This window comes from Gymnoscopelus braueri (genome assembly GCF_963280865.1).
Source record: "Gymnoscopelus braueri genome assembly, chromosome: 24".
NCBI classification, from domain to species: Eukaryota; Metazoa; Chordata; class Actinopteri; order Myctophiformes; family Myctophidae; genus Gymnoscopelus; species Gymnoscopelus braueri.
The window spans coordinates 26,416,476-26,440,751 of NC_137626.1; the positions used below are offsets into that span (position 1 = coordinate 26,416,476).

The 24,276-nt window shown below is 40.3% G+C and overlaps 1 protein-coding gene across 4 annotated transcripts in view; it reads right to left on the reverse strand.

Annotated features, from left to right (window-relative positions):
* The window catches only part of LOC308080919 (motile sperm domain-containing protein 2-like), a 30,558-nt gene extending 6,782 nt beyond the window's left edge, over nucleotides 1–23,776 (reverse strand). Inside the window, exons 1-19 of one of the 4 annotated variants that reach the window (XM_080423027.1) lie at nucleotides 23,668–23,776; nucleotides 22,865–22,922; nucleotides 22,091–22,249; nucleotides 20,790–20,876; nucleotides 18,757–18,908; nucleotides 18,045–18,105; nucleotides 17,257–17,295; nucleotides 16,865–16,989; nucleotides 16,023–16,154; nucleotides 15,226–15,323; nucleotides 14,380–14,473; nucleotides 13,904–14,000; nucleotides 12,975–13,095; nucleotides 12,554–12,650; nucleotides 9,884–11,085; nucleotides 9,427–9,729; nucleotides 8,739–8,874; nucleotides 8,316–8,382; nucleotides 7,913–8,212 (exon numbers count right to left, since the gene is read on the reverse strand). In XM_080423027.1, coding sequence (XP_080279153.1) covers nucleotides 10,942–11,085; nucleotides 12,554–12,650; nucleotides 12,975–13,095; nucleotides 13,904–14,000; nucleotides 14,380–14,473; nucleotides 15,226–15,323; nucleotides 16,023–16,154; nucleotides 16,865–16,989; nucleotides 17,257–17,295; nucleotides 18,045–18,105; nucleotides 18,757–18,908; nucleotides 20,790–20,876; nucleotides 22,091–22,249; nucleotides 22,865–22,922; nucleotides 23,668–23,700 — 1,497 coding nt within the window. In that variant the 5' untranslated portion in view covers nucleotides 23,701–23,776 and the 3' untranslated portion in view covers nucleotides 7,913–8,212; nucleotides 8,316–8,382; nucleotides 8,739–8,874; nucleotides 9,427–9,729; nucleotides 9,884–10,941. Of the gene's footprint in view, nucleotides 1–7,912; nucleotides 8,213–8,315; nucleotides 8,383–8,738; nucleotides 8,875–9,426; nucleotides 9,730–9,883; nucleotides 11,086–12,553; nucleotides 12,651–12,974; nucleotides 13,096–13,903; nucleotides 14,001–14,379; nucleotides 14,474–15,225; nucleotides 15,324–16,022; nucleotides 16,155–16,864; nucleotides 16,990–17,256; nucleotides 17,296–18,044; nucleotides 18,106–18,756; nucleotides 18,909–20,789; nucleotides 20,877–22,090; nucleotides 22,250–22,864; nucleotides 22,923–23,021; nucleotides 23,093–23,667 lie in introns of those variants that run through there. The other 3 variants (XM_080423028.1, XM_080423030.1, XM_080423029.1) reach the window with 3 other exon arrangements.
* Nucleotides 23,777–24,276: the final 500 nt, after the last annotated feature.

Below are 24,276 nucleotides of genomic sequence, written 5' to 3' on the forward strand. Positions count from 1 at the left end.
TACCCTATAAACTTTGTCACACGACAAGTAACAAAAATAGGCGATCTACAAGCTCACAACATGTTGCATTGCGATGAGTTGTGTGCATGTAGATCAGTTATTTTGGAAAATATTTAAATGTTAGAACATTTTTGCCTATAATTAAATGCCCACAACAAAGGACCCCAGGGTTAAAGTGGTGTACAATGAGTGCCAGTGTTGCTGTTCACTGTGAAAGAGGTGTGATGGCTCTCAGTTTTTATTGGCTTCCTTCCGTACACAATACACATCAAATCATACACTATGGACATAAGAATATAATCAGAGGCAGAAGAGGAGTGCAAATCGGTGCAAATAAACGTGTTACCGATTGACAGAGCAATATTAAACGAGTCAGTTGTTTCCATAATGCTCCCATTCGCACATCATGCTTGTTCAGTTTTTCTCCACCATCAATCGGACAGTTTCACTTCCCTATCGCCGTGCAGTTGACCTTGTTGACCCGAGTGTTTCGGTCCCAGCTCTGAATCCAGTCAATATATCTGCAAAAAAAAGGACTCCCAATCTGACATTTGTGGTGTCAGATTAGATTTTTCACAAGTTTTCTAGATAAAAAAATATATAAAGAAAATAGCCGATCTACAAGCTCATAACGGGTCCCGATATGACGCGTTGTGGGCTTGTAGATTGGCTGTTTTCAATTAGCTGAAGTAAAAAATAGGGTTAAAATAATCAATCTAATTTTGATGCTATACTGACTCATTTTGCTGGGGACCCTCCCGGAACCTCCCCTCCCCCTCGTGGTCCCCGGACCCTACTTTGAGAACCACTGCTTTAAAGAAGTATGTAAGGCAACATAACCGCTAAGAGGAAGCATTGACTGTAAAGACTTCTAAACATGTGATGAATGAATGCGTTTCATTTCAAAATGAGAAAATAACTAGAAAAAGTGCTCCTCGGAGCACAAGTCTCCGCCAGGTCAGGTAGGTTATTATGGCCCCCTGGTGGCGCTATAATAGGCCAATGTGAAAAGGGTGCCATTTATTCCTAGGCCGTGCACTGCAATCGGACACTGCATGCATGATTTGAGGCATTTTGTTCTAAAAATGTGTTTTGCTAAATTTGACCTGCTGGTGGCGCTATAACAGGCCAATGTTAAAAGGGTGGCATTTGTTCCTCAACGTAGTGCAAATATGCATTCAAAGTTTCACCGCAATCGGACGCTGCGTTCATGATTTGCGGCATTTTGTTCAAAACGAGCCACTCCTGCAAACATTACATGTCAATGTTAGCCAATCAGGATGGAATATGAAAAATCTAACAGATCCGTCTTGATCACATGACTATAGAGATCATGTTTACCGATTTGCGTGAAATTTGGATAAAATCTGTAATATAAAAAATGTGTTTTACATAAGTCTGCCTCCTGGTGGTGCTATAAAAGGCAAATGTGAAAAATGCAGGGCAAAGGTTTTTCCTTGACCTCTAGAGAGTGTGCATACAAAGTTTTACACTGATCGGTGCAGTTATAGGTAAAAACACGAATCGGCCTGTTACAGCGCCACCATGGGGCTGATTTGAACATTTTCAAATGGCATTTCTTCCTCGGCCTAATGGGAATGCCTGTGCAAAATTTCACGGAAATTGCATGCTGTGTTCATGATTTGAGGCATTTTGTTTGAAACGGAGTACTCCTGCAAACTTTGAAAGACAATTTTTGCCAATCAGGATGGAATATGAAAAATCTGAAATGAGCGGTTTCTTTTAATGACTATAGAGATACTGTGTACCGATTTGGGGGATTTTTGGCCAAAATCTGTAGGAGTACTGTTCAAAAATGTGTTTTGCACAAATTGGCATCCAGGGAGTGTGTGTGCACAGTTTCGCTGCGATCAAGCCAACGGTGCCAGAGATTAGCTGTACACAAAATGACAGAATGACACACGGACACACACACACACGGACGGACGGACGGACGGACGGACAGGTGGTAAAACATACTCTCTCGCCATGCCTTTCGGCCTGGCGGGGGGACATTAATCACAATATGAGAAATTAATGGAGTGATGATGTGTTTGTTTCGAGCATGGAATCATTGGCTCTATCATATGGTAGCTTAAAGTTGTTCAGTGTGCATGAAATGCATGCTGTTTGGAAAGAAATTGTCTTGAAATTGCAGTGAGTGAATGTAGTTAAGAATGGCACGCTCAGTCTGACTTTACAAGCAGTGTTCCGAAACCCCCCACACTGTCTGAGTTCAGCATCTTGGTCCAAAGTCTTGAAATTAATTTTCAGCTGTATCATTTTGCAATTCAATTGAGTGATAAACTAATGTAATGAAGCATGTGTGGATGTACAGTTTGTCAATTCATGTGACCTCTTTTTACATCTTTAATCTTTTGCTCTGTGGTCAGAACCTCTGTAATGTTGGTGTACACCCTTCCTGCCTGTAGGTTTGGTTGGCTAGGCAGTTAGCGTCTGCTAAATGCCAAAATTGTTAATTGTTGTCTCTGCCAAGAGTGCCAAAGCGCATTCCTTTTATGACCGACCGTCACAATTCATATAGGTTCTCCAAGAGTTCATCATAAGTCATAACTCAGTAATACTATACTCTACTGTGTTACTTAACTGACCATCTATATATTAATTTCCATGCTATTAATTATTCTCCAAGTTGTCTTTGAATGGTGGATGTGTGATGCTGGAAGTTATTATTTTAGGTTTGGTTGTCTCGAAGATGAAAAAATAGGTTGCACGACTCGTAGCCACTTTGCTGAATTATTTTATGAGAAACCAATGTTTCGATCCCAACAGAGGTCCTGAAAAGGGTTAGGTCTTCGTCCCTGAAGGAGACATCTGTTGGGGTCGAAACGTTGGTTTCATGTGAGATTGTAGATCAGCTATTTTCACAATGTTTGCCTCTTCCTTATATTATTTGACAATTCGGCCGATGTTTGACCAGTTTTTATGATATAGTTTGTTGATTACTTTTGATGCAGTAATGGTCTTTTTCTTTTCTTTCTTTTGAGGTATTAAAAAGGTCTTAAAAGTCCTTAAATTGTCACTTCACTGTGATCTGGGGACCCCCAAAAATCATGTGGGGAGGTTAGCTCACAGTAGAGCTCCAGTTAGGTATGGATGAGCGGTGGTCTGGAGGTACCTCCATGCAGAGAGACTGTGATCTCCACACTGGTTCCTGCTGCACAGCTGCTACTGCTGGGCTTCACCCTGTACTTCTCCGGGGCTGTGGTCCGTACCTGGGAGAACACACGCACGCACATGTTCACGCACACATGTTGAGTGTCTTGGTGTGACGTGAGTAAACTTAACCCATTAAGACCTGAGGCAGATGCTACAGATGCCTTCTAAATCAGTAGTTCACACTCTTTTAGGATTTTTCAAAAATGTTCAAAAATAGCAGATGTACAAGCTCGCAGCACGGCACGAAGTGACACGCTGTGAGCTTGTATATCTGCAATTTTTTAAAAGCCAACGCTCAAATCTAAAATAACACAGATGCTTTCCCGGTTTTAATGGGTTCATCAGCGTAAGCTTTGCTTTAAAACAATCTCATGTATCCGATATGACGAAGACACATTATTCAGCTCCAGCTGCATGTTGCTCTGGACAAGAGCTTCAGCTAAACGCCTAAAACATGGAATGCAATATCAAGGAACAGGACTGACCTTATAGGCCACAGAGTTTTTGGTCACATTGTTGAGGATGATGAGACATCTCCTCTCTGTCTCTTTCTGACCGAAGCACAGCGCCTCAGCTGGACTGCAAAACGACATTCAACACGACGTGTGAGATTGTAGATTGGCTATTTATATAGGGTTAAAGTGATTAAACTGATTTTGATGCTACATTAACACATTTTGCTGGGGACCCCCTGGAACACCCTCAAGGACCCCTGGGGGTCCCCGGAACCCACCTCTACATAACACGCACAGACAAGAAGGAAGAGAGAGACCGGCAGGCAGATAATTGAATTCACAGGCCTCAACCTTTATAGCATTTCCTGAATACCATGCAGCTCTATAAAAAATAATGCGGTGACATGACATTATCTCTTTACTCCAAAGTGAAAGTATAGAGTTTCGAAAGTATGATACGTTTTCGATAACTAGACCTATATATAACAAGCGCTACAATGTGAAATGTAAATGTAAAAAAGTAGGTATATGCTATGTCAAGGTTACACAGAAAATGGCAAATGTCACTAGGATGTGACATATGATATAATATCTCTACTATTTCTATTATCAGGTACTGCTTAGACAAGTGACAGCTTGTAGATCGGCTATTTGATGTGACATACTATATTTTCTACTATATTCTATTCTATTGTATATGTCTACTATCATCAGGGTACATGTGACATGTTAATTTCCACCACTGATTTTAAGATGTTCTGAGCGGGAACATAAACTTAACATTTTAAATATAACTGACCTGACATGAAGCAGAGAGCCTTTGAACATGGTGGTAGCATGGTGGTAGGCCTGCGGGGATACCGCCCCCTGCTGGCAGTATCTGTATCGCCTTCATCTGCAAAACACACCTAGAGTAGACGGACACACAAGGAGGAGTTCAGGGATACACATTCTTCTTCACCTTTGCTGACAATAGCTTATATTGGTAAAAACAAACAAAATCAGGCTACTGAGGGAACTGAATCAATCAACGGAAAAGGCCAGAGTCAACATCAACAAAACTGAGGGTGCTAATTGTAACACAGACATGCAGGCAGCACCTTTAGTTTTGACTCATAAAACTGCTACTTATGCCACAGACGGCCAAGAGTATTGAACACCAATGTTATAGAAGTCAAAGAGATTTGAGAGTGTAGAAAAGGCTGTGTTTAGACATCATTAGAGTCCCATTCCTGAGACTATTTCTTACTATATCTCATAGATCAAAGATTCTCAACCTTTGATATGATCTTTGGGTACCCACTGAGACTAAAACCTAATGTATGCTCTGTCACATGACAGTGTCACGCGTAAAATAATAAATGTTAGAGACCTGTAAAGGTCCATTTGGTTCCAAACAATCAATAACTAATTAACTGGGGACTCCCTGGAACCCACTCATGGACCCCTGACCCCTTTGTACTCGATGAATTGAGTACGAAGGGGTTTTATATCTTGGGTTTATAATCCTCTTAGCAGACCTTGTATTGAACTCAGTGTTGCAATGCTGAATTGGAAAGTGGTTGCACATTTTAATGACGTGCTTAACACCTACACTACATGTCACACAATGGACAATTGATATGCATCTAGGCTCATTCCTATGTTAATTCCCTGGTGTGAGTCGGGAGAATTAGTAAACTTTGTTGAGGTGTGAATTTAATGTTGTTTTAAATCTATGCGTGTGCCTGCGCGTGCTCCTGGTCAAATAGATTCCTGCACGGCATGCAAGGCCATTCCATGAGCATTGCACCCCTGATTGAACTGTACTTTCCTGTGCTTCTTTTTCACAAACTGCTAATAAAGTATTCAATCAATCAATAAATCAATCAATCGATCAAACAAACCTCAAACCGCACGTTGAAAACCACTGTGTTAAACTGGGAAGCACAAAAACAGAGTAAGAACCAGAAATTGGAGGACCTTTCTGGGTCTGAGTGCTAGTTCAGAGTTCTGTTTCTCCATTGTTTCATCTCCTCATCCTGGCTGGGCTTGGAGATGGGCGACTGGAAGAAATCTCCTGGAAGAGGAGGGTAGCTGTCAGCAAAGCTGTCCTGGAGAGAAAATTAGACAGGTGCATGATTAGTGAATGAGAACAATGCATGTATGAGAATGGAAATGTTTTCAGGGCTGATTTGAATATAATGGGTAAAATTAAGTATTTGTCCAGTGAGAGCTCCATCCCTGCTTGTTAATGTAAGTTAAGATGCATCGGGGAAATAACATCACGCAGTACATAAAACTACTAGTAAGAGTAGGTTTTAAAGATCTTCTGCCGACTGCCTCTGTGTTAGAGCTAGTTAATGATTGTGGAGTATTATTTCATTAGTACATGTGTATCCACAAGTTTCCTAGGGCATCACTTCCTTGATTTGATCCCCGATACCTGATCAAATCGACAGGAAGTGATGCCCACAACGCCCTAGGACACTTGTGGATACTTACACATGTATTAATGACTTACACAATACATATTCATTCATTAATTCACTTATTATATAAATTATTTTCAGTGGTATAATGGTGATTTTTTTTCCCAGGGGAACAGTATTTTTATGACGTCACATGCACGAGTGCGCACGCTCACCGCCACCGGTAAACCTGTTTATGAAAGTAGCCATTTGGGTACTTTGCATAACATGTTTGTGAATCTAGGGGGGTAAAACACTCCCAGTGTAACGCTGTGGTGTCCTGTGTAGCCACCAAAACACCACTGGTTATTTTTCTGATGTTCTTATCCAGCGACCTAGAGACACACAGATGACTGCTCATTGACAGTGTTGTGGCTGTGAATGGAACGTTGGCCCTACAACAATGCTTTCCCTTATGTTCACTTCAACAAAGCACATGGAATGCACATGAACAAAGCACATGAAGGATACATTGGCAAACTGGGAATCGATCCTGTGACATTACAGTTCTGCTGGTCTCTCTAATTACCATCTCACATGCGGCCCTTATGTCACACCTGTAAACCATATGCTGTTAGCCAATAACTGTACAGCAGAATAGATCTTTAATAAAAGGAGTGATTTTTAATAGAAGCTAATGGTTCCATACAGAATGTTTTAGTTCCAAAGAGAACAATATAGAACATTTGTTTAGTTCAAGAGTAGAGGACTTTTTTTTGGTTAGAGTGCATACTTGTGCAATGTGTGTACTCTGTGCATGTGTGTGTGCGTCTGTGCTTGCATATACATACAGTTCCTCCCATGTGAAAGGGCAAATGTTCTGGATCAATATACGCCAGAATGTCTGTTTTGGAGACAAACGTCAGCTTGTCGATTGCCTCTGGATCCAGCCAACTTTTAATAATCTTCCAAGCAGCTGGAATCATACATAGACAGATTACAATTTGTCTCAACTGTGCTTTTTAATATACTTGATTTGATTAACCACTTAAGCACTATTTTAAACTTTGTCACACAACGGTGTCACGCAATGTGAGCTTGTAAAGATATTTGTGAACGTTTTTAAGTCGTGGCCAGGCTTTTCTCCAAGGCTGCAATGAGGCTAGTTTTAAAGTAACTAGTATAGGCTACCAAGTAAACATCAAACCTAGCATATGTCTAAACAACATTTAGCATTTGTGGTCAAACAAACATAATATGTCTGTCTAAATAACATAAATGTGAACAAGTAACCAACATCTGTGACCATTTGGAGTGGACACTCCCACAACTAGGTGATGTCTCCCAGGGACCCAAACTAGTGAAAATAGCCGCTATAAGCTCACAACGCATCGTGACGACATTTTGATAATCTTTTGAAATAATTTTAAAATGTGAAACGAAAAGGAATATCTTGACCCATAAAAATGGGTCCCGACCCATTATTTGGTAAACAGTGCTCTACATCTACACGTATAGGCTATGCCTGCAGCCTGCTGATGTGGGAATAGATGGCACCAGAAAACTTCTCTACCTCTTACAATCAGAGCCCATATAGACCTTCAGTCTACAGTACACAAAAGAAGAGTATTGCTTTCCCATTATTTATTTATCTTGCATTCATATATATTCCTCATCATTTATGTTGACAAAGAAAGAGTTCAACGTGCAGCGATCTATACGTGTGGACCAGATAAAAGTGAAATAATACTGACAGAGGAATAAATGAAATAATGAACAGACAGGCAGACATCAGCTCTGCTGCTTCTCAATCAAACTGAATTGAGCGTGTTTATTCAATCAGACAAATCACCTGCAACAGTAACAAGCACTTCCGGCATTGTAAATTTCAAAGTAAGAGTTCACAATAAAATTTTTTAGAGCGTATATGTCAACAATGTATATTCCTATTAACATAAATATGAGTAAAATATTCATCATTACAATATCCTATCATTCTCTTCAGGTATTTTCATATATTGTTCCACTGAGTCGATGAACATTGGTCGGTCTTTCACACATTTCCTGGTCTTCGTTGCAGCCACTCATCACGGTTCTATTGGCAGGGAGAACCACAGTGTAGAGGTCATGGTAGAGATCACTGTCTGTGTCTGGGTGCTGGAGGGCAGTGTATGTGTCCTCTTGGTCCTATATTCATGTTTAAAAGGTTTAATTAATTAGATGAAAAGCTGATGAAAAGCTGCACAGACTAGCTTAATGTAGTTGAAAAGTACAGAAAAAACGTTCATACATTGTTCACTGGAGAGTGAAGAGTTGCTGCTGTGATGAATGAGACAGAGACATCTGGGTTTGTTCTTCTGTTTCAAGGAAAAATGTATAACAGAGTTACTGCTACAGTATTAAAGTACTAAACAGCATCAGAACTGCAATTGGTCATATTCGGTTTTTAAAGCTAATTAATGATGAAGATGATGAACATCAGATAATATAGGCCTTTTGTAAATGAGTTTAGAGATTATAGTAAAGATGTGAAACGTTGTTTGGGAGCTTTAAAACCAGTGTGCAGATGTTTTAACCTCCTAAAGATGCAAAACTGAAATAAAATCTGCAATGCTATTATAGTAACATTATCCTACTGAACATATAGAAAACATACATTTATGTATAATACATAATTCACTTTCCAACGTTCTTGCTGGAATATAAAACTCACCGATAGATGTTTATACTTTGTCGCATGATAGCCACGGTAACTGTAATTCCAATGATGAGGACAGTGATGCTTGTCAGTGCAATTAGAATGTACATGGGGATGGGGGAAGTATTGTCCACTGCATGCTCTTCTGTGGCTGTGAAGGAAAATACATTTGTAAACCATTATCTATAAGAATATGCAACATCTTGGTAGGGGAAACATTGTCCACTGTATGCTCCAGCACGTTTGTGACCGTGCAAGTTTTTCATGCGTTAACAGTACATGAGCTAGGATAACAAACCATCAGGTGTTTAGTTCAGTGACTATTTCAATAGTTTGCACAGGTGATCAGTGAATGCTGTATCAGTATCCGACTGGGGTCTGGACTCTGGACCACCAATAATTATGAATTAAAGACCTACTGTATAAACTTAGAATCGTTGATGGCCAAGACCCTAAGAATCATCCACATTTTTCATATTTATTTAACGGTAATGCTCTGGGATGAACATTAAATCAGTCACATTATATTACAATGTTAAAAAGGCTGTTAATGAATGTATACAACATAAATGACACCACTCCAACTTAGGTCAGGACAATACAAAAACAAAACAACAATACTGTTGGCGTTCACAGTAATGTTGAGTTGGACTAAATCCATTCCTCCAATCAAATTAAATCAAACTAAACCAAAAGTACTTACTGCTCACAGTAACGTTGAGTTGGACAACATGTGTTCCTCCATTGAATGTACACTCGCAGTTATAGCTTCCACCATCTGCTGGTGTTAATTTGTTGAGTTGCAAAAACATAGTTTCATTCTGTTTTAGGGTGATCCTGAAGTCACAAGAACTTTCAAAGCCATTATCAAAGTTATACTGCAGTTGACATTCTTTTCCTCCAGCCGTTTTGACAATACATCTTATCATCATGATGACATCAACTGTTTGATTGTCACATATTTGAGTGACATCTGGTTCTTCGCCAATGATTTTCACGAGAGACACTGCAAGCGATAGAAAATTAGTGAGTCTATATTCTATTCAGACACATAATCATCACATTTTCTCCTTTTGACAACAAAGTCCACTGAAATGAATGTGCAGAATGTTAAATATGAATTGCAAAAACTGTGTTGTAAAAAACAATTGTTACCGTACCGTCTTTGGCAGTGCACAAACTCCACAACTGCAGGAGAAAAACAAATAGCATTTTCCATGCAGACTTGCTGACCAAGGACAAACACAAATGCACCTTCCTTCCTCCGCTCTGAGCTACACAAGAACTGTAACGTAGCTTGCAGCAAATGTGGTATTAAAAGAGTCTAAACAACATCTCCACCACACTCGCCCACCACATTCAAAAATGGTACCCTATGCAATCCATGTGACTAAAGTGTGAAACTTCACGGACGTCTGACATACCTCAGAAACACGGTGATAATTTAATGAGGAAGTGCTTCAGTTTTTTGTGTTATTGCTGGGAGGTCATTTTGTGGTTTTCACTTTGCACAGGTCACAATTTGAATTGAATAAAGCGTTTTCCTTATGAACAAGAAGTAGCCTAATTTTATCTGACCTGAGCTTAGTTCAGCCAGAATATAAAACCTTCACATTGTTGTCTCTGATATATTGAGATGTGGTTCAATTTCTTTGGGAAATTAAAATGTACATTAGCTCAAGCGCAGCAATGCGGTTTACTCCTTAACCACTTACACAACCACTGTATACCCTATAACTTTAAAAAAAAATAGCAGATCTACAAGCTCAAAAGTTGTGAGCATGTGGATCAGTTGTTTTAGAAAATATTGAAATGTTAGAACATTTTTGCCTATAATTAAATGCCCACAACAGAGACCCCAGGGTTAAAGTGGTGTACAATGAGTACCAGTGTTGCTGTTCACTGTGAGTGTGAAAGACGTGTGAAGGCTCTGTTTTTATTGGCTTCCTTCCGTACACAATACACATAAAATCATACACTATGGACATCAGAATATAATCAGAGGCAGACAAGGAGTGCAAATCGGTGCAAATAAACGTGTTACCGATTGACAGAGCAATATTAAACGAGTCAGTTGTTTCCATAATGCTCCCGGACCACCAATCGCACATCGTGCTTGTACAGTTTTTCTCCACCATCAATCGGACAGTTTCACTTCGCTATCACCGTGTGGTTGACATTGCTGACCCGAGTGTTTCGGTCCCAGGTCTGAATCCAGTCAGAACCAACCGTTTCCTCCGTACAGCATGTAGAGGGTGGAGCACCCCAGCGCTGTTACAAGGACGATGAGGACCTTCTGGATCCAAAGACAGCGGTCCAGCTTCTGCTCCAGCCGTCCACTGCTGGACAACAGCCTCAGGAGCTGAGGCCAGGACAGAACAGAACATGGAGGTTTATTGTGTAACACTGACTGGAACCATAAAGCATGCACCATCTCCACATTCTCTGTGGTTCTCAAACATTTTCATGTCAAGGACTCCCAATCTGAAATGTTCGGTGTCAGATTAGATTTTTCACAAGTTGTCTAGATATAAAAAAGAAAGAAAAAGAAAATAGCCGATCTACAAGCTCATAACCGGTCACGATGTGACATGTTGTGGGCTTGTAGATCGGATATTTTCCAATAGCTGAAGTATAAAATAGAGTTAAAGTGACTCATTTTGATGCTAATTAATTTAGCTGGGGACCCCCCCCCTCCCCCTCGTGGTCCCCGGACAGTTATGTTCTTGTATGTAACGCAACATTAGAGGAAGCATTTCCTCTAAATACTTGATTATGTTTGTTTTGAGCATGGAATCATTGGAATTGGCTCATCATATGGACTTATTTCTGGTAGCTTAAAGTTGTTTAGTGTACAGTACAGTACATGAAATGCATGCTGTTTGGAAAGTAATTGTCTTTAAATTGCAGTGAGTGAATGTAGTTAAGAATGGCACAATCAGATGCACTTTTTTATTATAGCAAATACAGTGTCTGACTTCACAAGCAGCGTTCTGAAACCCCCCACACTGTCTTAGACTTCCTGAATGCTGCACACACTTGGCTGTCCACATTTAGAAAAGCTGTGTCACTTTGCCCGACTTCTGAAGAGTTCAGTGTCTTGGTCCAAAGTCTAAATGAATTTCAGCTGTATCATTTTGCAATTCAATTGAGTGATATGTGTGCATCTACAGTTTGTCATGTACAATTTGTCCATCAGAGTGTGTTAAAAACGGCAAAACAAACGTAGTCTTAAACACACTACCAGGCACCAGAGAGGTAATGAGCCACACGGCTCAATCATGCACACCTCTAGCTTATCTTGTTGAGTTCTATATGTATGTGTGATGCTGGAAGTTATTATTTTAGGTTTGGTTGTCTCTAAGATGAAAAAAGAGGTTTCACGACTCGTAGCCACTGTGCTGAATTAGAAACCAATGTTTCGACCCCAACAGAGGTCTTCTTCAGGAAAGGATTCATCCCTGAAGAAGACATCTGTTGGGATCGAAACGTTGGTTTCATGTGACCTCTTTTTACATCTTTAATCTTTTGCTCCACGGTCAGAACCTCTGTAATATTGGTGTGCGCCCCTCCTACCTGTAGGTTTGGTTGGTTAGGCATTTAGCGTCTGCTAAATGCCTAAATTGTAAATTGTTGTCTCTGCCATGAGTGTCAAAGCACATTCCTTTTATGACCGACCGTCACAATTCATAATAGGTTCTCCATGTGTTCATCATAACTCAGTAATACTACAGTACTATGTGTTACTTAACTGACCATCTATATATATTAATTCCATGCTATTAATCATTCTCCAAGTTGTCTTTGAATGGTGGATGTCATCAACTAACCGTAGTGTGCATGTCTTGGTGGCCGTTAGTTCCGTTTGTGATGTTGGTGGGCTGACTGAGGGTGGGCTTCAGACCCTGCAGGACATGGCACTTAAGCCTGAGAGAAAAGGAACACAAATGACCATTAAAAGGAACACAGTTTCCGGGTATCACTGGCATGGATGACATTGTGCAGTTATGAGAATAGCTTTTTAGCCAGTTTGATTTTGTTTTATTTTATTGCATTTTATTCTATTTTACAATGTATGCTAGTGACTACAGTGGCAAAAACTATAAATTTGGTGGTCAAAAGCAAAAAAAAAAGGGAAGCTCATATCATCTCACCCTAAGGAGAACAGAAAAAATAAATCAAGCTGAGAATGTTCATTTTCATCTTAAATACGTGGAAAGGCGTATGCAAAACTACTATTATGATCCTGACCGATGCTCCATGACTTTAGCCTTGGGGGTGTCCTTCCAGAACTGGGTCAGGTCCTGGGTGACCACAGGTTCCATTTCAGCGGCCATAACGAGGAAGCGGTCCTGAGGCAATGATTGGGAGCCTGGAGAGCCAATCACAACACAGGAACTTTTAACGACATGAACCCTAGCATCCCTATTCTGGGCAGGTCATACAAATAGCAGATCATAATACAAGCTCATAACACGTCACAAAGCGTTGTGAGCTTGAAGACTGACACATTAACCCTGGGGCATCTTTATTGCAAAAGAATTTGGGGGTCTTTTTAACACATCGGGTGCCAAACACGGTCTGAACCGTGTTTGCGCAGAGTAGCGGTCCGGTGCCGAACACGGTCCAGACCGTGAAATATGTGTTTTTGTTTTTTTCGTTTTTCTCCACACGGGCGGGGCTAGAGCAGCTCTGGGAGTACCCATTGTGATCCTGAGAAGGATCGGCCAGATAGATCACCGGAAACAAAAACATGGCTCCCATCCACTTCCTGTCTATTTCCTTCTTTAAAACGCCTATATCTCCGAATCTGTTTCCGGTGGGGAAAACCGGTCATGCGCCCATTGTAACTCGCGAGTGAAATGTTATCGTTACAGGCTGTAGCCAGGGTCATCGCGCTACATGAATGGATGCTTTTTTTTACATGGATTTGCTCCTCGTGGAGTTTAGAGCTTTAAACATGAAAGCGCAGTCAATGGGGAGAATGCTGGCACCCAACGTAAGTTGTTATGAAAAAATGCTGGCACCCAATGTGTTAATAGCGAAAATAAAAGATCGAAAAGTGCAAATGCACTGCATCGCGCAGGGGATCTGCATGTAGTTCTCAACCCACAGGTTGAGAACCACTGTTGTAGAGCTACAGTTAGGTATGGTTGAGAGGTGGTCTAGAGGTACGGTACCTCCATGCAGAGAGACTGTGATCTCCACACTGGTTCCTGCTGCACAGCTACCACTGCTGGTCTTCACCCTGTACTTCTCCGGGGCTGTGGTCCGTACCTGGGAGAACACACACACACACACACACACACACACACACACACACACACACACACACACACACACACACACACACACACACACACACACACACACACACACACACACACACACACACACACACACACACACACACACACACACACACACACACACACACACACACACACACACACACACACACACACACACACACACGTTGAGAGTCTTGGTGTGACGTGAGTAAACTTACGCATCAGCCTAAGCTTTGCTTTAAAACAATCTCATGTATCCGATATGACAAAGTCACAGTATTCAGCTCCAGCTGCATGTTGCTCTGGACAAGAGCTTCAGCTAAACGGCTAAAATATGAAATGCAATGTCAAGGAACAGGACTGACCTTGTAGGCCACAGTGTTTTTGGTCACATTGTTGAGGATGATGAGACATCTCCTCTCCGTCTCTTTCTGACCGAAGGACAGCGCCTCAGCTGGACTGCAAAACATTCAACACAACGCATTGTGAGATTATAGATTGGTTATTTCCATATATAATAATATAGGGTTAAAGTGATTAAACTGATTTTGATGCTATATTAACTAATTTTGCTGGGGACCCCCTGGAACACCCTCAAGGACCCTTGGGGGTCCCCGGACCCCACTTTGAGAACCACTGCTTTACATAACACGCACAGACAAGAAGGAAGAGAGAGACCGGCAGACAGATCATTGAATTCACAGGCCTAAACTTTTATAGCATTTCCTGAAAGCTCTATAAAAAAGAATGCGGTGACATGACATTAACTCTTTACTCCAAACTGAAAGTATTGAGTTTCGAAAGTATGATAACATTTCGATAACTATATATAACAAGCGCTACAATGTGAAATGTAAATGTAAAAAAGTAGGTATATGCTGTCAAGGTTACACAGAAAACATGGCATATATCACAATAGGATGTGACATATTATATTTCTACTACTTCTATTATCAGGTACTGCTTAGACAAGTGACATGTTGTATTTATACTATTTCTATCATTAGTGTACTGCTTACACATGTGGCAGCTTCGGCTATTTGATGTGACATACTATATTTTCTACTATATATTCTATATTTCTACTATCATTAGGATACTGCTTCAGCATGTGACATGTTATATTTCTACCACTGAATTTAGGATGTTCTGAGCGGGAACAAGAACATGAACTAAACATGCAAATGTAAGCCACAGCCGACTAAACTGACCTGACATGAAGCAGAGAGCCTTTGAACGTGGTGGTAGGCCTGCGGGGATATCGCCCCCTGCTGGCAGCATCTGTATCGCCTTCATCTGCAAAACACACCTAGAGTAGACGGACACACAAGGAGGAGCTCAGGGACACATAGCAGTCACTGTCACTAAATCAAGTGCTCTGAGAAAACCTCTGCAGCTGCCCCGGGTTCTGTATTCAATCAAATCTCACCACACCCGAATCTAACCAACCAAGCAGGATAGCTTAATACAGGCAGTGTTCTTACTGAACCTGAATGTCAGTCATGTTGCGATCACGCGCATGGTTACCCACTTCCTTCCCCGTGAGAGAGAGCCCACAAAAGCTAGCATGTGGCAGATATCATTCAGCATTAATAGCATAAAAACGTTACATAATGTCATAGAAGTCAAAGAGATTTGAGAGTGTAGAAAAGGCTGTGTTTAGACATCATTAGAGTCCCATTCCTGAGACTCTAAAATAAAATAAAATACCTTTCTTATCTCATTGTTTAGATATTCTCAACCTTTGATATGATCTCTGGGTCCTCACTGCGACTCAAGCCTAATTTATGCTCCGACGCATGAAGGCGTTGCGCGTAAAAAAAAACGTACACTCTCAGAGTTACAGACCCGCAAAGATCCATTTGGTTCCAAACAATCAATAACTAATTAACCGGGGACTCCCTGGTACCCCCTCATGGACCCCTGAGGGGCCCCGATCCGCACGTTGAAAAGCACTGCGTTAAACTCGGAAGCACAAAAACAAAGTAAGAACCAGAAATTGGAGGACCTTTCTGGGTCTGAGTGCTGGTTCAGAGTTCTGTTTCTCCGTTGTTTCCATCTCCTCGTCCTGGCTGGGCTTGGAGATGGGAGACTGGAAGAAATCTCCTGGAAGAGGAGGGTAGCTGTAAGCGAAGCTGTCCTGGAACGAAAATTAGACAGGTGCATGATTAGTGAATGAGAACAATGCATGTATGAGAATGGAAATATTTTCAGGGCCGATTTGAATATTAGTGGGTAAAATTAAGTATTTGTCCAGTGAGAGCTGCATCCCTGCTTGTTAATGTAAGTTAAGATGCATTGGGGAAATATCATGCAGTACATAAAACTACCAGTAAGAGTACGTTTTAAAGATCGTCTGCCTCTGTGTTAGAGTTAGTTGATGAGTATTATTTCATTAGTACATGTGTATACTTCATATTCATTCATTAATTCACTGCTCATTGACAGTGTTGTGGCTGTGAATGGAACGTTAGCCCTACAACTATGCTTTCCGTTTATGTTCACTTCAACAAAGCACATGGAATGCACATGAACAAAGCACATGAAGGATATAGTGGCAAACTGTGAATCGAACCTGTGACATTACAGTTCTGATGTTCTATCTCACATGCAGCCATGATGTCACACCTGTGAACCGTACACTGTTAGCCAATAACTGTACTGCAGATCTTTAATAAAAGGAGTGTTTTTTAATAGAAGCAAATGGTTCCATACGGAACGTTTTAGTTTCATAGAGAACAACAATATTGTTTAGTTCAATAGAGAGCCTTTTTTGGTTAGAGTGCATACTTGTGCAATGTGTGTACTCTGTGCGTGTGTGTGAGTGTGTCTGTGTTTGCATAAACATACAGTTCCTCCCATGTGAAAGGGCAAATGTTCCGGGTCGATATACGTCAGAATGTCTGTTTTGGAGACAAACTTCAGCTTGTCGATGGCCTCTGGATCCAGCCAGCTTTTAATAATCTTCCAAGCAGCTGGAATCATACATAGACAGATTACAGTTTGTATCAACTGTGCTTTTTACATGATTACATACAGTACATCGATTAACCACTTATGCACTATTTTATACTACAGTGTCATGCAATGTGAGCTTGTAGAGCTATTTGTGAATGTTTTTTGTAGATATTTTGGAAAAGAAAATGTACAAACATTTTGAAAATGTTCACCTAAAATGACATGCCCAAAATAGGGACAGGTTGAAAGGGGTTAATGTGTGTTTATCGCCCATATTAACTTACCAGTCATAATCCATGGCACTTCATACACAAAAATTTTGTCTGTGGAAAAGAGAAGACAAATGTATTGATATAAAAAAGGATGTAGTGCATTCACAGAACATCATCTGAATACTCTTCACTGCAGACAAGTGCAACCTTTACACATTTAGCTGTAACCCTTATTGAAACCAAATGAATGCAAAAGTGGAATTTACAGAATGAGTGAACTCCTTCATTCTGGATTTCACTGTGTGACTAGGGCTATAGCCATAAAATATGGACAATAACTGCAATAAAATATGTGTGACCGTTTATTGGTCATTTATGATTGTATATTTCAAAGTAGGACTGGGCGATTTGGACAAAATCAAATATCACAATATATTTCACCAAATACCACGATAGGGATACTGTGAAGAGAAAATAGAAGATCTAAAAGCTCCCAACACGTTGCGATGTCACACGGCTATAGATTGGCTATTCTTTTTATGTTTTTGAAAAATATATATTACGATGAAAGAGAATAGAAGTTAGTAAATGTATAATATATGTCATATATTTTATATAAAAAATAAATTAAAAAATAACTCATATGATATTATATATCTTTACACCAAAGACTAACCTAGAATTAGGTCTGATGATTCATGAGTTGATGGTGTAATATGTGTACATTGAACTACATGTGACAGCAGCACAAACATGATTATTTGTGACAACTACTCAACACTGCGGAGTCAAATCTGACCTGTAAGGTACCATCTTGATTTTACTGAGTGAGGTCTGCACTGAAAGGCCTTGGTACTTACACAACAATCTGGGGTAGTACACCTGGAAACAGTTGATGATATACTTCACAAAGTCCATGTCCTGCAGGGGAGAGAGGGGCAACATATTGTGTATCTATTCTTAAGAATTTAAAAAGGGTACATCTTCCTTACTGGCTTTAGAGCCCCAGAGTCAAAGCCTGCCCTAGATAAAGTGATATTCTCTAGCACCACCCCTTCTACATCACTGATGTGGTGAAAGTACATTTGCATCAAAGCACGCTTGACTTCAACCCTCCATGAAAACATACATTGTATTTTTATGGCATGGCTCTGTAAAGAGTCTACCAGTGTATAAGGGTCTGTCTGTGTGTCTTTCCTGAGCTAATCTTGCAAACCGCTGGACCGATCAGCGCCAAATGTCTCGTGCACACTGCCACTAGGCTACCATAGAACCCCACTAGTCATAGACACGTCTCAGGAGACAACTGGCATACTGGCCACATGAAGATCAGACAGGCTGTGAACAGATAATAGCAGGGGGAGTCTAGGGTGGAGGAGGGGGTTTGGAGAGACAATGGCAGTGCAATCGGCAGGACAGATCAGCAGAGAAGGAGTGCGAGCTGTCAGTTTATAAAGACTGCCCTGGTGACACGTTCCAATATGATTGATTGGATGATGAGTAGCTGATGACAGCCGAATACTGTAGAGGGCCAGAAAGAAACAGCACTGGAGAAGTGAGAATGCTTCTTACCACATTGCTCAGGCCAGAGTCAGTCATGTCAAACACCACAGTGAGACGGCCACCAGGTTCTCTCCTGATGAAGCTCTCCAGCCAGAAGGCCACATACTTCCTCTTCTCCTGTAGTTTGTCCTGTTTGGCAAGTAGTTTCACCCTAAACCAGACTGAGAGGAACAGCAGTTTTTACATATAAATGTGAAAATATGATATTAATAAAAAACTGTTCCGTTTTACTCACGACAACATTAAAACAGCAGAATGCAGCAAACAGAGTTAAGAAATAATTTGTGTTGTCTATAGTTTTTGTTCTTCTATCAAAGAACATGTACACACCCTGCATACGATGCAAATGCTCAAAACATCATGTACATACTTGCTATGTACGGCGGAGGCGGGGTCACACGGTCCTCTGTGTCCCCCCACTTTTCAGCTATCGACTTGTTTTTTTATATATATATATATATATATTTTTTTTTTTTATAAAAAAAAAATATATATCGTATTTTTTTTTCTACCGGCGCTATAGCAGTAGCTCCGCAGCCTCCGCCCACCCGACCGTTCGCATTGTCAAGCGGCCCCAGCCAGACATGCTAATTGCCTCTAATAAACAAGTCGTGATCTCTGTGGCTGTGCTAAACATGTTCTGCAGGTTTTGGCTCTGCCCTTATTGAAATGAAGGGTCGCTATGCTGTGTCCCTTGACTCCCTCGTCCTGTGTGCACTAACAGTCACTCACTGCATGCACTGAATACCATGCAGTGGTGGAAAAAGTACTCAAATTTTTTACTTAAACAAAAGTATCAATTCTGCGATGTAAAAATACTCTTTTACAAGTAAAAGTAAGGTATTCAAAATGTACTTGAGTAAAAGTAGAAAAGTATTGGTATCAAAATGTATTTAAAGTACCAAAAGTAAAAGTACTCATTATGCAGAAGGTCCCATTTCACAAGTTTTCAAATGTGTAAAATGTATAAAAATTATTTGAAAATAGCAGATCTACAAGCTCACAACGCGTCGCAAATCTGCTATTTTCAAATTGCCAAAGTATATGTGTAAGTAGTCAAAATCTACAAAGCAACTATAGTAAATAAAGTTATCAAATAATTGTAGTGGAGTAAAAGTACAATATTTGTCTATATGTAGTGGAGTAGAAGTAAAAGTATTGAAAATTGGAAATACTCCAGTAAAGTAAAAGTACCTCAATTCTTCTATATGGTATAGGTATTTTATTATTAGGCTATAATATTATTGCAGTTTGTCCAGCTGTGCACAGTTATTTTTTGTATTATTATTAATGCATGGGACACACTGAAGGATGGATAGTGTTGTTAATGTTGTTTTATGGTCATTTAATTAATTAATTAAGCAAATAAAATCACGTACATGCCCGCGACGCAGTGGGTGGAGGGGGGCGAGGGGGGGGGGGCCGAGTGGTGGTCAAGTTCAGCCCCCATGGCCACGCACAAAAGCCGGCGTCCCTGGTCCATTTGGTTACATGTGTGCGCTATTTGGAGCAACACCAAAACGGAACGTGAGAGTCATGACGTCACCACTTGGCCACGCCCACTATGACGTCATCACTGTCCCCCCACTATTTAACCCCTTCCGGCGTGCCTGTCTGTATATGTATACCGTATTACCGTATATGTTTGATTAGATTTTTGACCCGTTTCTATACAGTTTTTCTTTTCTCTGCTGCTCTTACTCCACCTCCATCTTCTCTCTTCTCACAAAAACTACAAAATGATGTGTGTGCACGAAAGAATTTCACCCACTTCTTTACACCTGTAAACCTGTGATGTGAATATAAAGGAGATTCTGATTCTGAAGATCTTAATCAATCACCTTCTAATGAATAAAACCACCATGTCTCCACTCTTTTATATCTTTGGTGGTGGGGCTACCAGTTTGTTTACATTTGCATCACTGATTGGGCCTTTAAAATGATCTGTATTTGTGGATTTCTCTCGACTGGGTTAACAGATCTAGATAGAAAAATGGATTCCAAATGGCACAATGTGCACAAAGTCAATAAGCAGCACTTACACAACTTGTTGCCTTCCTTGTCGTAACCATGGAGATAGTGCATGCCAGTCTCCATGAGATGTTTTGATACAGAGCTCTCATTGATATCTGCAGATGGAGATAAACGTGAATAAAACCGAGCATGCCAATGCAGGCTAAGCAACTGTTGTGGAGAAAGTACTCACATTTTTTACTAAAGTAAAAGTATCAGTACAAAAAGTACTGATACTTTTGTAAAAGTACAAAGGTTTTGGCATCTTGTGGGTAGTCTATTTTCAAATGGCCGAAATGTATATAGGGCTGAATTGGTAAATTGGTAACTCAAGTTTTCAAATAATTGTAGTGGAGTAAAAGTACAATATTTGCCTTTGAGATACTACTCCAGTAAAGTCAAAATAATTCAAAATGTTAATCTTAAATACAGTACTTGAGTAAATGTACTAGTTACTTTACACCACTGGCTACAGAAATAAAAAATAAAATAAACAAAACAAAAGGGTCAGTGTGTATGTGTGTCTGAAGAGAGAGCGAGAGAGTGCGAGAGAGAGAGTGGATGCACAGGCTTGTCTAGCCTCAACAGTGCTGTGTCTATGTTGGCTCACAGTCGTTTTCATTGTAGACTATGATTCAACTGTCAGAGTCACAGTTTTGTCTCCAATAATGGCTTATGGGGATTCTCTGTAAAACTAAAGGTAGACAGGACGTAAAGTCCTGGTAGAGAACAGCGATGGATGCTGATTAAGTGTTTCTTTCCTTGGGGGCCACGTTGTGATTTGTGAATATTTCAAGACCTTTGTTAGATACGATGCATCCAGTTAATGATTTGGAGGGCAATGTTTAGTTAAATAACTGAACAATATTAATAACATAAGCTATTAATGATAATATTTTACAAGCAAATGTCTTGAATCTTCAATAATAATATGCAATGAGTTTTGGTGGATTTCTAAAATGGAAGCTTCATATTACAATTCAATGTTTCAAATAACAGACACCTTTATGACATCCTATTTTATCAACTTGTCACTGACCCCCGTCCTCTAACATTCAAATTTCAGCTTATTCTTGGATTTTAGTTTAATAGCACAAGGGAGACTGGGTGTTTGGGTTCAGTATGTTAGCCACTTAAACCCCACCATATGGTATGGTTGAGCGGAGTCCCTCAGGGCTCTATGCTAGTGTATTTTCAGTTTTCTGTTATTGTGGGGAAAGCTTTCGCTGAAAACAGCAGATCAACAGCGAAAGCTTTCCCCACAATACGGATGCTGGGGTTTAAGTGGTTAAGTTAGTCAGTATGTTATGAGGAGGACAGAAGAACGTACCATTCACACAGAGTTCTTTTCTCCATTGAAAGCTCTCTGCTATCATTTTCAAAGCCTCCGCCACATCATGGTGCCCCCACTCCAGGTAGCTGTCCACCAACACATCGTCCCTCCACAACCTCTCCAGATCACTGGCTTCATACTTGTCTGAAGAGGACTCTGCACATTAGATAAACAGCAGGAGATAAACATCAGCGACTATTACCAGCACCATCACAATCACATACAGTAGACTACAGTGGTACTGCAGTTTCAGAATTGGGAAATAATTAAATAATTGCCTGACAAAGTGGCTGGTAAAGCAGGGAACACCCAAGTAAAAAACAACAGCATTTGGCTGCTGGTAACTGTTGTTTAACACAATTTAGATCCTGCATCTAAAATGCAGACAGATTAATTGAAAACACAGGACCCCAATGGAAACAAGCCATAGTGCTTTCCTGGGTTTAATCCTTTTGTATTGAACTGTACTTTTTTTTGCAAACTGTTAATAAAGTATTCAATCAATACCTCAAATACAGCCTACTGCAGCAGAGCAGATATGCTTGAGCCACCTTAACAATGTATGATGAATGATCATCCATGCTTGTTTACCTTGTATAAGGAAAACAAACACTTCAGTCTGAATAGATCTAGCTTAGTTTTTTGTGAGTCACTTTAAAAGGACACAGAAATCAAAAACGTAATAAAAGCTACACCGATCTTCACCCACAGTTATCAAGTTTTCTGACTGTATTTATTACTTTTATTATACTTTGTCAATCGGCGCCCTACCTTGCACATATTCAGAGCGGAATCTTTCCCTGGTTTCTTCTATTTTCAGTTGGATACTCTGTGGACAGCAGGTGGTACCAGTGTTAAACAGTTGCCTTGGATCAACACTATCGTAGATGTATTTTATCGAGTCTGACTTTTACTTTCGTATACCTACTTTAGTCTTGGCTAGCACCCCACAGTTGGTCATGCACTTTCACCGGTAAAGCCCGTACTTCTCCGTACATGTACAAAAATACATAAAAAGGTGCTTACCCGTTCAACCCAAATGTTAACTAGCGGTCCGATGTCTTTGTGCAATGTATTAGTCCGTATTTTACAATAGATAAGTGTTTTAATCCCGTCTGTGGCTGAACTCCATTCCCCCCTCGTTTACTACAATTTCACATTTAGTGTAATACCGGCTTTCATCGGATGCGCCCCGTCACTACCGCCCATCGGGAACTTCGACAGAATCCGACAGACGGGATTAAAACACTTCTTTATTGACAAATATGGACTAATACATTGCACAAAGACTCCAGACCGCGAGTTAACATTAGGGCAACCGGGTAAGCACCTTATGTATTTTCTTGTACATGTATGGAGAAGTACGAGCTTTACTGGTGAAAGTGCAGGACGCACTGAGGGGTGCAAGCCAAGACTACCGTCTATATACGAAAGTAAAAGTCAGACTCGATCAAATATATATCTATATGATAGTCTTGATCCAAGGCTAACCATGTGTTAAACAAGCTGAAAACCAACGTCAAGGGAATTTGTTGCACAAAATCGCATTAGTTCATAATAATAGTGAACTTAACCTCTGGTGATTCAGCAGTGCAATCCGCCGTCATGGTGTTGAAGACAGTGCTGCTGGGAGCACTGTTTAAGGAAATGCTCCTATTATCAGTGGTGGAAAAAGTACTATTTTTTTTTACTTGAGTAAAAGTATCAATACTGCAATGTAGAAGTACTCTACAAGTAAAAGTCCGACAATCAAAATTTACTTGAGTAAAAGTACAAAAGTATTGGCATCAAAAATGTAGTTAAAGTACAAAAAGTAGAAAGTAGTCATTATGCAGAATGTCCCATTTCACAAGTTTTCAAATGTATAAAATGTATACAACTCTTTTGAAAATAGCAGATCTACTTGTAAGGGCACGGTCACACCGCATTCTGCCAATGCTTTTCAATGGGAATGGAGGCTATGGAGCGGTGAGTACTTTGTCCACCACTGCCATGTTTACAGGTGCATCTCTGCTCTGTAAGTTGCATATTGTACATGTATTTATTGGTGCAGTACAGCAGCACGTCCACCAGATGGCGCCACATACTTACATATCTTACTCAGACCACAAAGGATGCTGGGTAAAGCTAGCAGCCAGTGTTGCCAGGTATGCTTATTATAAGCGACTTCGGGCTTGTTTTTC